This window comes from Triticum dicoccoides, chromosome 7A (genome assembly GCF_002162155.2).
Source record: "Triticum dicoccoides isolate Atlit2015 ecotype Zavitan chromosome 7A, WEW_v2.0, whole genome shotgun sequence".
Lineage (NCBI taxonomy): Eukaryota > Viridiplantae > Streptophyta > Magnoliopsida > Poales > Poaceae > Triticum > Triticum dicoccoides.
In genome coordinates this window covers 31,470,117-31,487,004 of record NC_041392.1, presented here as the reverse complement: position 1 = coordinate 31,487,004, position 16,888 = coordinate 31,470,117, and the positions used below count along the sequence as shown (strand labels likewise).

The following is a 16,888-nucleotide window of genomic DNA, read 5'->3' as shown; positions in this document are numbered from 1 at the left end:
AAAGAAAAAATTAACGGCAATATAATACTAGAATAGCTGCCCCTGAAAAAAATGGACAGAAATAAATTGCTCGATATAATGTTAATAAACTGTTGTCAAAATCATTAAGAGAAATATTTGATTTGAATCTTCTACAGAAATATATTATCCAGAATGGCATTGCCATGGTTAAGAAAAACTTTGAAAATTTTACAGGATGGCAAGATGGCAGATGAAGATGATTTGCTACCCAATGGTTATAGAGTGATAAAAGGAGAAGGAATGAACTATATGATCTATGCCATGGGGAGAATGAAATACCTTTGGGGTGAGGATGCTGAAGAATTCAGGCCTGAAAGATGGCTAGTGGATGGAATCTTTCAGCAAGAGAGCCCTTACAAGTTTATATCTTTCAATGTAAGTACTACTTGAGAAATAATCTCTGCACATGTTTATAAGGCCTATAATTTTATCCAGTGAGCATGTCCAACTCTGACAAATTTGGGTTAGCCAGGCACAGGCAAGAATATCACTATAAGTTGGTATTTGGTGAAAAACATATTAAAGTTGCATTGTCTCTATCACCTCGATTTTGTCGGACTTCATCTCTATGCGATTACGCCCGGCCGTTGTTACCAAATTGATCCTCCTAGCTTCATTTGCCTAGGATCATGCCATGTATCTAAATATCCTTGCTTGAAAATTAATAAAGCTAGAGCGACGGCACTCCCCCAAAAAAACTTAATTAACAACTCCTACATAATATCTCCAAATAAAGTCAATTGAAATGAGAGGGTATTTGTTTTCAGGGACTTTTTTGTGTAGGGACTAGAAAAAGTTCCTCTTAGAGACTTTTTTATCAAACGGGGGGACTTTTTAGAGACTAAACTAGGCATTTGGGACTAAATGAAGAAGACTCTCAAGGAGAGTCTTTTTGGGACTTTTTGGGACTTTTTCAACAATGCCCTTTCATGCATCCATTGGCCCGCCATTCCATGGTGTTGTTTGATTGTTATTTTTCTATATACTAGGGGTAACATGGTCATTTAATAACCTCTAGGAAGGGACTAGGGATTTTTTAGTCTCTGGAAACAAACAGGGAGAGACTTTTTAGGGACTAGGAACTTTTTAGTTGGCATTAGAAAAAGTTTTAGGACTAGAGAACCAAACACCACCTTGATTATAGGGGGGTCGGATCTGATCCAACCCGTGAGCACTTATGTAGCTTAAACTTAAAAAAAAAACAAGATCCAATCTGGGATAAGTTATTAAATAGCTAGCTGCTTATCCAAAACATTATCTATGCATATAGTATGTATCAGTCCGGCTTCGCTCCATCCACCCCAGCGTGGAACCCCAAAGACCGTGTTGACCCAGCCAGCTGATCGAGCTCCTGTATGCAACCAATGGCGCCGTCGCCGTGGCTGCCGGAATTTGACCCGACAGACACGGTCGCCGGCCGTGCCTTTGTTGAGCGCCTCACCACCGACGCCGCGGCGCTCCAGCGAGAGCTCCTAACAGAGATCCTCAAGCGGAACGCCCACACCGAGTACCTCCGCCCCTTCCTCCTCCTCCCGGATGGCGGCTTGCCACCGGACGGCGACCTCCGGGAGGCCTTCAAGAAGCTTGTGCCTGTCTCCGGCTACGACGACATCAAGCCATATGTGCATCGAATCGCCTCAGGCCGAGAGCCGTCCACCAACCTCCTCTGCTCCGAGCCCATCACCCACCTCCTCAGAAGGTAAATTAAGCTGAGCCCGTGCGGCGCGGCCATCTCAATTCTCAAGTCTCAACATGTTTCTATGTCCATAATAGCTATAGCCTATATGTAAACTCAACTCGCCTGAATTTACAATTTGGGTCAGTCGATTTAAGGAAGAAGAACCATGCTCGCCGGAGGGAAGGAAGGAAGGAGCAGCCGCCGACAATCTATCTTAGAGTGGTAGGGTTGCAGGCTCGCCGGCGATCTATCTTAGGGGTGTGGGGGGTGGGGGGTGCAAGTTCGCCGGAAAAAGTTATGCTCATTTCCGGGGTTAGAGGGATGGCCAGACGATGCGGCAACACTAGGGTGGGCGGCGGTTCGGGAGAGGGCGGGCCAGCGAGGCTGGCCGCGGGTGGCTGTAGCACGCCGGTAGCAACAGGCAGCAGGAGGAAGAAGATGGAGGCGGCTGAGATCTGTTTTTGAGGAAGAAACGGTCGGAGGAAGAAGACGCACTCTGGCCGTTAGATCAAATCAAGGGCAGAGAATGATCGACTGACCCAAATTAAATTGCCACTCCCTTTTATGTCCCTTCCTTGCGTGTCATGGCGTGCAGCTCTTGCACGTCTGGTGGGAAGCAGAAGATCTTCCCGTCCACCGCGGAGGAACTCGACCGGAAGCTCTTCTTCTATGGCGTCCAGTCACTCGTGAGGAACATGTACGTGTAAGCACATATTGCATCGCTTGCTTGGTCCGGTAAGTTTGGTGATCTCAACAAGATACTAATCAAGGTGGCATTGTTTGATCAAGGCATCTGCATGCTGACCAGGAGGGCAAGCGCGGCATGGGGATGCGCCTCACCTTAACCTTCCCCGTCGAACACACGCCGTCCGGCCTTCACGTCCAGGCGGCCACCACCGCCTACTACCGCAGCAGCCAGTTCCGGGACCAGGAGGTGGGCGGGTTCGACCGGTGCACCAGCCCCATGGAGGCCATCCTCTGGCCGGACGCCGAGCAGAGCATGTACTGCCAGCTGCTCTGCGGCCTGCTCCACCGCGACTCCGTGGACCACGTCGGCACCTCCTTCGCCAACAGCCTCGTGCGAGCCATCAAGTTCCTGGAGCACAACTGGGAGGAGATGTGCTCCGACATCCGCACCGGCAGCCTCAGTGGCCGGATAACGCACGCACCCCTGCGTGACGCCGTCATCCAGCGATACCTACGAGGGCCCAATCCGGCACTGGCAGACGAGGTCGCGTCGGAGTGTGCTGCCAAGCCCTGGGACGGGATTGTCGCCAGGCTATGGCCGCGGGCACGGTGTGCCCTCACCATTGTCACCGGCTCGATGGCGCAGTACATTCCGATTCTCCGGAGCTACTGTGGTGGCCGGTTGCCGATCGTCTCACCCTGTTATGCGTCTACTGAGTGCGCCGCCGGAGTCAATCTAAGGCCTCTCGACCCACCCAGCCGTGCGTCGTATGCATTGCTTCCCAACATCGCCTACTTCGAGTTTGCCGAGATCCAGCCTCGTGATGAAGAAACTCCTACTGTTGATGACAATGGCAATCCGGGTGAGATGAAGTTTGTGGATCTTGTGGATGTCGAAATTGGTCGGTCCTATGAGCTGGTTGTCACCACCTTTGCAGGTAAGACCTCCTTGTTACTCGTTATTACCTGCGAGATATACACTTTGCCCCCTCCATATATAAGTCTTGAAGTATCTTGATTTTTGTATATTGCCCTACTTCATTCGGTGTTTTATTTTTAAAGTAGTCCTTTTTGCCGGGCATTGTCTTTGTAAAAGCAGACTTTACATAAGTTTCTAGTTCCAAGAATTAAAGAAAATATAAGTCAAATGTTCTTGCCCTGTATTCCCGAGCTTGCAACCGGTCATTGTCTGCTTATACAGATAAAGAATTCCAATAATAGTAATAATAATTGATGAAAAGTAATAGGAATTATTGTGTTTAGCCAGCTTGCGTAAGAATTATTTATTAGTTCAGTAGCTTTGATTTGATTTCATATATATCATGTGCAAACCATACCAGGTCTTTACAGGTACCGAGTTGGTGACCTTCTCACCGTGACTGGCTTCTACAACGCAACGCCATTGTTCCTCTTCTCGGGACGACATGATGTCATCTTAAGCATAGACCATGAGAAGATAAGCGAGGAGGAACTACTCAGGGCAATTTCACAGGCTATTGAGCTCCATCTTGGCCCTCTTGGGTACATGCTCAGTGGAAGCACCGCCTTTGCAGACATATCCAAGTTGCCAGGCCACTACGTCCTGTTCTGGGAGCTAACCAACGCAAGGAGTAATGGCGTGGTTGGCGACATCCCTGATCAAACTGTCATGGAGAATTGTTGCTCGACAGTTGAAGAATGCTTCGACCAAATGTACTGCAAAATCAGGCAGCGCGCGAACATCACCGCGCTCGAGATAAGGGTGCTTGAGCAGGGCGCGTACGACGCTCTGATGGACTTCTTCGTGTCTAGAGGCGCATCGGCGGGCCAGTATAAGACTCCAACGGCTATTCGGTCAAAAGAAGCGATGATGGTGTTGGAAGAGAGGGTGGTGGCAAGGTTCTTTAGCAAAGAAATTCCCCGTGGTTCTCTATATGATGATTACATGAAGAAATGATTGATGCCCTGATGGGTTGATTAGGAGACTAGTGTTCTACTTGTGTGTACCGATACACATAGTAGTGTGTGCCAGTCCAAATCATGATCTCCACCAACTTGGATTTGGTTCTCTAGCAAAAATCGCTTGATGCAGAGATGAGAACATGTAATCCTGAAAATACCGAAACTAAATACGAAAAGAATGTCACGTCTTTTATCTTCTATTTTTCGCATAGTCTCCAACCATATTTATTGCATTTCCATGGGGATTAACACATATAGGTCCAGTCACTGCCTCGTGTGATGTCTTCTCTTCTGTTTGCTGGTACCTTGCAACTAAGTTAGTTAGTTCAAAAGATATGACAATGTTGTCCATTTCCATACCAAAATTAGCCCAGAAATTGGTCCAATACTGTCAAGTTGCCGTTCTAGTTAATTAGACGGTGTTTAAAAAAAGTTAACTAGGACACAATATCCAATTTTGATGAACTCATGCCCACGGAACCAGCTATGTCACTGCCTTGCCTGTTAACTGATACAACAATGTTAATTACTCCCTCTGTAAACTTTTATAAGATCGTAGTGATCTAAACGATAATATAAAAGTTTACAAAGATAGTAGTTCTTAACATACAACAATGATATGCATTAGAATTCGAGAATTAACCTGAAACACAGCAAATACACCGCAAATTATACGGGCATTGCTAGCCCGTACTGCGGGTCTGCACCCACATGTCGGCGACATACCCGTGTACCAAAAATTTTGTGAAGCAGAAGTTGAATATTGGTTTCCCTGAAACAGCAGTGTGACAATCAACTCTCATTCTCCAAACAATCTGGCCTATTAGAGAAACTCTAGAAGATCCTCTATATCCTCGTCGGCCCGTATAATTCCGACAGTTTTACAATTTTTCGCATTTTTGGGTACAAACAGGTCCACTAAAAATCCTCCTGCCAATATTTTTTTACAGCAGCCAGCAAATCTCCCCGTCCGCCGCTATATGTACGGGGCCGGGGGCGTTTTAGGATTCACATCTGGATAGCTCCGCCGCAATCCGTCCCCTCCACCATCTCCTTTCCTTTCTCCAGCGAGCAATTAGCCACGCTTTTCTTTTCATTTCTCCTGCATCCAAAGCCGGAGGTGCTCGTGGGCGTGGCGGCTATGGCGGGGTCGCCACCGCGAAAGCTGCCCCGGCACGACGGGGAGGCAGGCAGCTCCAGCTGGCGAGCTGGCGAGCTGTCGACATGTGAGCCTGTGACTGTCACCATCCCCAAAGTACCCAGGTATATGCCGCCGACATGTTAGTTGTGACTGTCACCATCCCCAAAGTAAAAAACAAGTAGCATATAAATCAGTTTGTGGATAACTCCATGCCAACCTATAAATTGCATTGTGGCAAACAAGCTAAATATCTTGTTCTCGGAGCACATCATCCTTTTATGAACCCAGAAAAAACATTGTACAAGAGGGAGAAAGCACGTGGAAGACAGAAGGTTGAAGCCGATGTACAGAGGGTAGCCATATATAGTGAAACCATTTTCTGTACTAATAATTAGGTTTGAAATATCCCTCCAAATATAGGGTGCCTACCAAGTTACCAGCATATAAATGACCACACGTGTATGCTAGAGCAGGTCGTGAGCATTTATCTCGTGGAGAAGGAAGACTCCACCAAACTGTCACACTTGTGTGAGTAATGTTCTCCATGTATCTCGCCCTTTATATATACCACTCCATCTTCACAAAATCCTATACCCACAGTTCTAACTAGTGACTCTCTTACTGGGCATATATGTAGGTCCATATGATTGGTGTCAACCACAAAAAAAGTATCTCTAAGAACCGGAGAGATATGCATGGACATAATGCGGGAACTGGAGACATCAGGGACATTAGCAAGCACGTTTAATTCCACACATGCTTTGGCTCCTGGAGTGGACACTTTTGCAGGGGGTTCTATCGACAGGTTGGGTGGTACGTACCTCCGAGACGAAGCAGTGAAGGTGGGACGGCTAAACTCCAAAGGGAACTCAAGCTGAATCAAGTCACTAGTGCCCAAAACTAGTTGCCCCAAGACTGAAAGGTGGAGGCGGGAAAACGAAATATAGGGTTCAAACGGCGGAAAGCGGATAGAGAATGTTATGGTGGCCCAGCGCATCTTTTAGCATCATAATCTGGTGCACCATACAACATTCTTATGCGGCCCTGTCAACTCCCATCCTCCAATGAAGTGAGCTCTTCCTCCTGTCACACAAAAGGCTGGCCTAGCACATGAATACAAGCAGATAAATCCAGCTGCTATGTATGCCGTGTAGGTGTTGCTGTCAATGCAAGTTGCCGTTCCAGTTAATGAGAGCGAAACTAATATCCAGTTTTGCTGAACTCATGCCCACGGAATCAGCTATGTCACTGCCTCCCCTGACGTCCTCTCCTCTGTTTGCTGATACAACAATGCAAATTGGTTCATAAGTTACAATAATGCCCTGCATTAGAATCAAAGAATTAGCCGGAAACTCCACAAATACAATGCACATTAGATTGCACTGTACTGGCCAGCACAGCTACGGGTCTGCGCCCACATGTCGGCGACATATACCCGGGTACCAAAATTTTGGTGAATCAGAAGTTGAATCTCGGTTGTCCTGAAACAGCAGTGTGACATGGTATATGCATATGGAGATCTTGGTTGCTAGGAAAGCCTGCTTGTAGTCAAAATGATATGCATAAAGTCTTACCAAACTCAAAATTTGATGATACAAATTCAGATTCAACGACCAATCAGCGCATAGGCAATGTTCTCCCATACCATGGAGATAGTTTGAACACAGGTTGTCATTTTCCACGACACTGTCGAAAACCTGAGAGTATAGAAACATTCATGTCACTGTCCTATCCTAGAAGACAGTGACATCAACCAAATCGAAACAAATACTGTGGCAGCACAGATCACATATATAAGATGCTAGACATGGTAAACTTACTCTCAGCAGCAGCAGCAAGCTCTCCTCTCTCGCTGCATCCTTGGGCATTTGCGTAGTCTCAGCTCTCGCCATAGCCCTTCTGGTGATCACCCTCTACATCCTAGGCACAGCCGTTTTCTGCATCAGAGAGTTCACCCAGAGAGCTCATGACCGGCCACCGCTTATCGGTACCGTGTTCCGGCAGCTCAACAACTTTGACAAGATCTTCGTTGAGCATGTGAAGTATGCGCTCCTGCACCCCACCATCAGGCTTGTCTATCCAGGGCACAGTGAGATCTTAACCGCCGACCCTGCCGTCGTCGAGCATGTCCCCAAGACAAACTTCGGTAAATACAGCAGGGTAGTTCTCCTTTGCTCATCATTTTTGTTCCTCCTCCCTTTCCTGTTAACCAGTAATATGATGGTAGATGGAGTCTGCATGTCAGATGTTAAACTGGATCCTGCAAAATTTAAACAGAGAATGGTCGACAGCCAAAACTTGAGACCAATCATATACGTGCTATTTAGAGAGTAAACTGAATGCCGGTGGCAATTTACAAAAAGTAGAAGACAATACTTAGTCTGACTACAATTTGACAATGATGGATCCTATTTCACAGGGGGCCTTCAACACAGAAATCGTGAAGGATCTCTTTGGAAATGGGATTTTTGTGACAGACGGGGACAAGTGGCGGCACCAGAGGAAGCTAGCAAGTGTTCTCAACCAAAGTGCTACGTGACTACAGCAGTGACGTTTTCAGAATGAATGCTGTAAAACTGGTAGAGAAGACCTCATCTGCAGCAGCTAACAGAATTACCATAAACATGCAGGTACTTCCATGATTATCTACCATCAATATAAAGGATAGTATTGTAACTGCTAAGATCATATATCTAGCTTTAATAGTTCAGTCAACGCCTATGAAATTTAGAACTTTAAACTACAAAGAGAGAAGCAAATCAAATCCTAGCTAGACCTAAACTGCCAAACAAAAATTCAGTTAACCATTCATGGCAAATAACTGGGGTAAACCTAGTTTCTTCAGAACTTCTGAATTGGGTTATCCATTACTCAGATTTCTGAGTGAGCAAAGAATGAATTGACTCCGAGTTTGAAGTTTTAGGTACACACTTGGAGTGACTTAATGCGCATTTGCTGGCAGTTCTCTTAATTTCCACCATTTCCTCAGGATCTTCTGATGAGAACAACTATGGATTCAATATTCGAAGTGGGATTCGGTTTTGAGCTTAACACACTATCTGGATCAGATGAATCCAGCATCGAATTCAGCAAGGCCTTCGATGAGGCAAATTCTCTTGTTTACTATCGGTATGTTGATATGTTCTGGAAGCTGAAAAGGTATCTTATATCGGGTCAGAAGCTAAACTGAAAAAGAGCATAAAGATAATTGACCACTTTGTGTTCCAGTTGATCCATCAAAAGAGGGAGAACATGAAAAACATAAGTGGCCATGTAAGCAAAACTGTACGGTAGTTTGTTACAGCTATTTCAAAATTTTACATATGTTCAATTCTATCTTTTATGATAAATGCAGAAACCCAGAGATGACATACTGTCAAGATTCATACAGGAAAGTGAGAAGGATCCTGAGACAATGAACGATCGTTACCTTCGTGACATAGTCCTCAGTTTCCTGATTGCTGGTAAAGATACCACAGGAAATACCCTTACATGGTTCTTCTGCATGCTCTGTAAGAACCCGGTAGTGCAGGATAAGGTTGCCTTTGAAATCAGAGAATATGTTGAGTGGGCTCAAGAAGATACCAGCATGGAAATGTTCACCGCAAGATTGAAACAAGGTGCTATTGACAAAATGCACTACCTCCATGCTGCGATTACCGAGACCCTCCGGCTGTATCCTGGTGTTCCGGTGGTACAAATGATTCCTCTTGCTATTCATTTTAAGAGAAGACTCCAAAAATAACAAGTCCAGATAGTTTCGACATAATTTAATTTGGATCTGGCATACACAGTAACCTATTTTGTGGTACGCTTTCAGGATGGTAAGATGGTAGATGAAGATGACGTACTACCAAACGGCCAACGCGTGATAAAAGGAGATGGAATGAACTACATGATTTATGCCATGGGGAGGATGAAATACCTTTGGGGTGAGGATGCTGAAGAATTCAGGCCTGAAAGATGGCTTGTGGATGGAGTCTTTCAGCAAGAGAGCCCTTACAAGTTTATAGCTTTCAATGTAAGTACTATAGAGAAGACATGATTAGAGGGCCTATAATAATTTTACTAAGTGAACATGTCAAATTAACAGATTAGGTTTGTGTTGCACAACCTAGATCATCATGAAGAGTTGGCAAAGAACTTAGAAAACAGTAACATTAGTGGTATTAAAATCTGGCCTTCTGTTGCTAAAGCAGAAAATCAAGCATACTATAATATTGCGATTCAACTAAAGTAGGGAATACCATGCTACTTAACTACTAATCACTTGTGCTTTCAGAAGAGAACGGCAACTAACAGCAAGTGGTTGCCCACACCCTAATACTCCCTCCGTCCGAAAATACTTGTCATCAAAATGGATAAAAAGGGATGTATCTGGAACTAAAATACGTCTAGATACATCTCCTTTTATCCATTTTGGTGACAAGTATTTCCAGACGGAGGGAGTATAAGAAAGTTGCATGGCTTAAAATCAGTTCTCAAGTTATAAATTTATTTTTCTTTAGAGTATAAATAACCATTTCATTTAACGAGTCTTCTTCCAATGATCAGGCAGGACCTCGTATCTGCTTGGGGAAAGAATTTGCATACAGACAGATGAAAATTGTGTCTGCTACCCTGATACGATTCTTCAGGTTCAGACTGGAGGATGAATCCAAGGGTCCAACATACAAAACAATGTTTACCCTCCACATGGATAACAGCCTTCATCTATTTGTGTACCCCAGTGAAATTTATGCTTGAAAATCAGAACAAGCTACTAGATCCTCTGTTCTTGCACTGAACTATGTACGTTATCAAAATCTACTTTTGAAGAACTTGTAAAAATAAATGTCACCAGTTGAATTTACATTATTTATATCATTTTAACTTTGCATGAAACAGAGTAAATTAAACTTTCAGAAACCAGAGAGATATCAACCCCAAATTTGAATATTTTGGATGCTGTTCCGCTAGGCTTCCCTTTACATGAAACTTGCCCTGATACTAGCTAGTTACTTTTCCTCCATATTTAGTTCAGAGTGCATCAAACTGCAGGTGTTCAGTGAGCATACCAGGAGTATTCGAACCTGGATTGTCCCCCATATTAATGCGTTGAAGTACCAACAGATGGATCTAAGTCTAACTGCTATGTCGTCATTTAGATGCCGCTGTCCAGTTGCAAGTCCTTGACTGCCAAGCCACTCGAGAAATAGTTTTGGTCTCACCACTATTGTGTCTCCATCAATTCCACAACTCAAATCTCATCACATTTTGTGATACATCAAAAACCTGCAAAGCGTCTAAATACATGTACAGTTGACAACACTAAATTGCTAGTTACTCTAAACTACAAGTGTAGCTGGTGCCTCTAAACTACAGATAACCAGAGCAACTGGATATTAATTATTCTAGCCACAGTCAACCCAACTATTTTATTTCTTTCCTGTTGCCCATTGGGGTCTATGCAAAGACAATGCCATTTTTTTATCTATTGGTGCATATACGAGCAAGGACGCCAACACCCTCAATACTACACAATACCAACAAAGACATCAGCCTCCCTCTGTAAAATGATTGATAGGCTGGATCAGTCACCCCTGTGGACACCTATGAGGGCCAGATGTCCCTTGGTTACGGAAATCGGGACTAAGGGCCTGTTCGGAGGGACTTCGCTCCACAACTCCACTTGTGGAGCAGGTGGAGCCGACCCGAACGGGATAACTCCATGGAGTGGGCAGCGTGGAGCGGAGCGAGCTACAGGCAGAATTCTCGGAGCGAGGAAAGTGGCGCTCCGCAGCTCCTGAAAATGGAAGAGTTCAACTTATTTACGCAAGGCTGCCACCGATAAGTGAACGTACCGGTTCGTTTCGAGTTATATCTCTCGTGCTTGTGCGTTTTCTATCGTACCACATCCCCTTAGCATGGGCCACATGCTAGATTATTGGGCTTTGGGCCCAACTCATGAATCGGAGCGGAGCGAAAAGCCGAACAATTTTCCTACCTCACAGGATCGATCGAGGAGTGGGAGCTCGCCCGGAGGAGCCGGAGTGCGGGATTTCGTGGAGCGGGAGGATTACCGAACAGGCTCTAAGTAGCCCACTCCTGTTTTTTCTCTCGGATTTTCAGGAGGTTAGCCTCAACATCAATTCCAAAACTCTTATTCCATTTCAGTTTGTGATACATCAAACACCTGCAAAGCGTCTAAATACATATAGTTGATAAAACTAAAATTGTTAGTTAATTGACAGCATTTTAGTAGACAAAGTGAAGTTGGTGCCTCTGAAGTCTAAACTGGAGACAAACAGTACAACGTTGCACACCATACGGAGCAAGTGGACGTTATTGAAGATAGGCAGAGTTTGCCCATTCGCATCTTTGCGGAGACAAATGCACGGTCAGAAGGGCCACTAGCCGATCTTTATTAAGATATAGGAGAAGAGACAGCTTAATGCCCGGGAAATTGTGCTAGCACATCACCCTACGTGGGTTCACAATTTGTTATTTGTTGGCGTGCACTGCAAAGAAGACAACACCTCCTGATCTGCAGCTCAGTCTCCAAAGGCATTGACTAGAACGATGGATTCCTCCTCCTCACAACTCCTCACAGCTGCAACAGCAGCCAACTCAACCTTCTACCTGTCCCAATGGAGATCACAGGTGATGATGGGAGTGGAATCCTCCTTGCTTGCACAGCAGAGCAGCCTCCTCCGCAGAGTCCTCGCATGCATCCTCTCCTTCCTTGGCGGCGACCATGTCCAGCGCCGCTGGCGTCGGTGGTGGCTCGCTGTACGTCCCGATCCTCAACATCGTGGCCGGGCTGAGCCTCAAGACCTCCGTGGCGTTCTCGACGTTCATGGTGACCGGCGGCACGCTGTCCAACGTGCTCTACACCCTGCTGGCCCGCGGCCCCGGGCTGATCGACTACGACGTCGCCGCGGTCTCGCAGCCGTGCCTGCTCCTCGGGGTGAGCGTCGGGGTGGTGTGCAACATCATGTTCCCTGAGTGGCTCATCACCGTGCTCTTTGCCACATTCCTCTCCTTGGCAACATTCAAGACATGCGGCACCGGGTTAAAGCGGTGGCGTGCGGAGTCGGCAGCGACGGCCAGGGGGCCGAGGAAGCGCTGCTTATTGGCCAGAAAGAAGGGGCTGGCCATGAAATATTTGAGGTCGTGCTTAATTATGAAAAAGTAACACTTGTCGTCATTGCGTATCATTTCAATATTGAAGGTCTCTTTCAGCTTAATGCTGAAGCGTCGATCTTCGTCCAGGTGAGGCCTGTCGCACTGATCTCGGTCGTCGTGGCACCAGTCGCATTCTCTTGAGAGACTTTCGTCATCCGAGTACGACATTTCCTATGTTCATAATTCAAATATTAAACATCTACAATTAAACATCGTGAAGAACTGGGACTAATGGGCTGACCAGGCCCGGACCACTACTAGGAAAAGGGCTATAGCTGATATGGACATTAATGGCGCACCATGTATATGGTGCACCACTGCTATATATTACTAATGACGCACCTGGTGTGTGGTGCGCCATTAATAGTTTTAAAAAAATTAAAAAAAATTGTTACCAGTGGCGCACCAGAGGATAGTGCGCCATTACTAGTTGACATAGTAATGGCGCACCACACCCACCGTGCGCCATTAGTAGTTTTAAAAAAAATAAAAAAAATTTGTTAGTAGTGGCGCATCATGGGATAGTGCCCCATTAATGACGCACCACATCCACCGTGCGCCAATAGTAGTTTAAAAAAATAAAAAAAATTGTTAGTAGTGGTGCACCATGGGATAGTGCACCACACCCACTACTAGTAATGGCGCACTGTCCACTGGTGCGCCACTACTAACATTTTTTTTTCAAAACTACTAATGGCGCACCACACACCAGGTGCGCCAGTGGTGCGCCATTAGTAACCCGGGTGCTAAATGCACCCCTGGACCGCCTTTTCAGTTAAAAAAAATAAAAAAAATAATGAGAATGTCAAAAAAATAAAAGAAAATAAGTTTCCCATGTGATATGTGGTCTAGTTGTTAGGAAAATTTACAAATATGAATTTCGACTTTATTTGCAAAATCTCTCTGGAATTTTGTAAAATGGGCATAACTTTTGCATACGAACTCGGATTAAAAAGAATTTATATAAAAAATCATCTACTCGAAAAGTTACATACGAATTGTATGAAAAATCATCTACTTCGAAATCCCCAAAAAGCTAACAGAACGAAAGATACGGGGCTTTTAAGATCTACAGGGGGGAAAATGAAAAAAAATTCAAACTTACTAGTGGCGCACCATTTGCTAGATGCGCCACTAGTAATAGAAAAAAAATTGGTTTCAAAAATTTTTTAGATTTCTTTTATAAATATGATACGTAATATGACCGGGAAGTTTGAAATATTTTTTTCAAAATTTCATCACACTCATGAACATGAACAAAGTCCTAGACATCAATAAGGTTTAATAGGATTGATATGATAGATATATCAACAAGTGCCTGTGAAGTGAGCTGGTGCTGGGGTTGGATAGAACTGCAAAGTTAAGTGTCCTCGGGCTGGAGTAGTGTAAATAGTGGCGCACCTGTAATGCGCCATTAATAACAAAAACAGGTGCACCATTAATTAGCCTTTTCCTAGTAGTGAATCAAAGCCCTGTTTTCTACTGGTGTATTCCTTCCGCATATGTCTGACCCTTTAAATATAGCACTCTATCTTCTCCAAGCTATATTGCTCATCCATCAGCACCTCTAGCAGTGATCTCTCATTTGCGTGTAATATACGTGGAAACCACAAAGATGGACCATACAGGAATTGGAGTCATCGGGAAATTCGCAAACAGCGACAGTGGAACAATTCACAAACAGACATAGGTAAACCTTGGTTGCCGCAACAAGTTCCTCATTACATAGTTTGTTATATTGTGGGAATGAACGGACCTGGTGACATAGCTCCATCGAGATAGAGTACCTTTCGGATCCCAAAAAAGCTTGAGAAGGCCTCATTGGAAGTGCGAGTAAACTGTATGCGCTATCAGCATCTACTAAGCCAACAGGGTCAGCCTCAACATTGCGTCTTGTCGACTGTCAGCATAATACTTTCTCTCAGCATGGTTGTTATGGCACAGTTTGTTTTTTTTATAAAGGACGTTCTTATTTCTTAATTCATAATGAAATACCAAGGGGATAGAAATCTAACAAGATATACCAAGCCTCTGAAAGACTAGGATGCACACAACTAACACCAATGCACACACATAAAGGATCACGCCGGGAAAGAGCAAAGTTATACAAGGTCAAAGTTACACCAAGAATGATGAAAAATAAAAATAAAACAGAAAAAGGAGTAATATCGATACTCACCGAGCAGCTATTGACCCAATGAAATTGATGCAACTGCGCATGATTCACACATGCACCAACGCGGCTGAAAACCATGCACACACCAAGCAAGCAGCTGGTCGCCAAGAGTCGTATGTGAAGCCTCCAAGATTCATCGACATGACACAAATCACATAGTGAGAAGAGACAGTACCCCCAAATTCTCACATCAGTGAGACTCCGGTGACCCCTGCCTTCTGACCCAAATGAATGACAACGGTGAATCTGGACAAGGACAATGTCCCTCAAACAACATACCACAAATTGTCACTGCATCGTCTTCGCCTCGATCTGCCGCCAGAAACTGGACTCATGTACAGGCTACAATTTCTGAAAAACAATCGCCAAGAAAATAGGAAACCCACGCCGACTCTCCCATGGGCGCTCCTCCTAGCCAATCGACATGACTCTCCCATGGGCGCTCCTCCTAGCCAATCGACATGACTCTCCCATGGGCGCTCCTCCTAGCCAATCGACATGACTCTCCCATGGGCGCTCCTCCTAGCCAATCGAATCGACATGTCATACATCGATGCCGTCCCCAAATTCATCGTTAATATATTTCGTTGCTCCTCCCCTCATCTATCTCACCTATACATGCCCTAATATCTCAAATTGCATTAACCCCAGTATTGTTTTGCAGGTGCACCTGTCAATATCAATAATAGATCCATAAACATCTCTTCCAAGGTCATGACTAAACGAGAAGTGGCTAGAATTTTGTTTTGTGTGTGAACTTGGACGATTCCATCAGTGCTGATTCATGTGGTACAATCTGATCGTAATCTGCCATCTTTCCCTCGAGAAGAAAAAACGCCAAGAAATATAATCGTCATCTCCCAATGAGAAAAAGGGAATCCCCTACTAGAGATGCAAATTTTGTCTTTCTATGGCCTTTCCGTAATTCAATCTGGTATGTGGCAAGCGATCCAGTAGGAATAACCTACAATGGACGGTGCAGGTGGGGAGAAGTCACGGCAGATGCGCAGTCTCCCAGTGCCCATTACCCTCAAGTATCCACAGACCCCATGCAGCACCAGCAATACCAATTGGAGTTGCCCTTATAAACTCAGGAGAAGACCTGGTCCTAGACTAGGCAAGGTATCAATTTAGTCAACAGTAAGCATAAACTGAAAGGAACTCCCAGGATTAAAAAAGAGACTTTTTAAAGTTCCAAAGCAGATGACAGGAAGGATTTTCTCTAACTGTTGACCTTCCATGTAGAGGACCAACCTCAAAAGCTCTTGTAGACCCCATCTGCTAGTGAAGCTTCTGTGAGAGAAGAGCGAATCTATGCAACGAGGAAATAAATTGTAATTTGCTTGCAAAATGTTGCAGGCATGTGGTGCAAAGTGGTGCGCCTTGCCTGAGCGGGTTAACCCGAACAAGTTTGTTGAGTCAGGGTCAGGCAGCACCACCTGAGTCAAGACCCTCTCTAATTCGGGCGAAGGTGTTGTTGGGCCAGGGACCTAGCATTAGAGGAAGGTGTTGTGGCGGTGGCTGGAGCAGGGTGAAGTTGCATGCATTGTTGCTTCATAGCAGAGATGGGGCACGAAAAGAGGGCCGCAAACATGAAGCCGACGGGGGCAGCACAGTTGATGGTGCGCTCTTTTTCCAACGATCACACGCGCGCCATCCCTACTGCCCCTACAGAATGAAATGACGAGGAGGGCGGTGTGGTCCGACTTGGTAGATCGCTTGGGTCAATAATATCGAGCGCACCACTTTGCCCTGTTGGATGCTTCAAGGAGGATTATGCGAGTAATGCTAGACTCACGGACAGTCTACGGAGGATTTACCGGGTGGTTAATATTAGAAGGGAGAGAGGTATTTGGTGATAATCGTTGATTGTATTGCTTGAGCGTCGTGGGCATATATATAGGAGTACATAATCTACTCAGAGTACAAGACAAGCAAGAACATATCCTAGTCTATCTCGTATTTCCTAACTAATCAATATACTCAACGCCCCCCCGTAATCACAACGGTAGCGACGCAGACGGTGAGACTGGAGAAGAATCTGAAGGCAAGCCGGCGGACCCCCCCCCCCCTAGTC

At 45.2% G+C, this 16,888-nt stretch overlaps 2 protein-coding genes and 1 pseudogene across 5 annotated transcripts; all 3 read left to right on the top strand.

The window, feature by feature from the left end:
• The first annotated feature begins 1,295 nt into the window (after nucleotides 1-1,295).
• Nucleotides 1,296-4,527, top strand: LOC119330852 (probable indole-3-acetic acid-amido synthetase GH3.7). Of its 4 annotated transcripts, none has more exons than XM_037603981.1 (4): nucleotides 1,296-1,720; nucleotides 2,295-2,396; nucleotides 2,489-3,324; nucleotides 3,727-4,527. In XM_037603981.1, exons 1-4 carry the CDS (start codon nucleotides 1,377-1,379, stop codon nucleotides 4,320-4,322), a joined length of 1,878 nt encoding a protein of 625 aa, XP_037459878.1. In that variant the 5' UTR covers nucleotides 1,296-1,376; the 3' UTR covers nucleotides 4,323-4,527. The 4 variants fall into 4 exon arrangements, with proteins under 4 accessions (XP_037459878.1, XP_037459877.1, XP_037459879.1 ...); XM_037603980.1 differs by having other exon boundaries at nucleotides 2,295-2,402; XM_037603982.1 differs by having other exon boundaries at nucleotides 1,581-1,720; nucleotides 1,845-2,402.
• Nucleotides 4,528-5,468: 941 nt separating this feature from the next.
• On the top strand, nucleotides 5,469-10,214 carry LOC119332958 (annotated as a pseudogene).
• Nucleotides 10,215-12,083: 1,869 nt separating this feature from the next.
• On the top strand, nucleotides 12,084-12,645 carry LOC119332957 (sulfite exporter TauE/SafE family protein 5-like). Its single transcript, XM_037606029.1, has one exon. It carries the CDS (start codon nucleotides 12,205-12,207, stop codon nucleotides 12,643-12,645), a length of 441 nt encoding a protein of 146 aa, XP_037461926.1. The 5' UTR covers nucleotides 12,084-12,204.
• The last annotated feature ends 4,243 nt before the right edge of the window (nucleotides 12,646-16,888 follow it).

Bases quoted from the DNA above. Each gene is read 5' to 3' on its own strand.
- LOC119332957 (XM_037606029.1), top strand. From the start codon at position 12,205: ATGTCCAGCGCCGCTGGCGTCGGTGGTGGCTCGCTGTACGTCCCGATC.
- LOC119330852 (XM_037603980.1), top strand. From the start codon at position 1,377: ATGCAACCAATGGCGCCGTCGCCGTGGCTGCCGGAATTTGACCCGACA. The intron at 1,721-2,294 runs GTAAATTAAGCT...CATGGCGTGCAG, and splicing joins ATCACCCACCTCCTCAGAAG to CTCTTGCACGTCTGGTGGGA. The intron at 2,403-2,488 runs GTAAGCACATAT...TGTTTGATCAAG, and splicing joins CTCGTGAGGAACATGTACGT to GCATCTGCATGCTGACCAGG.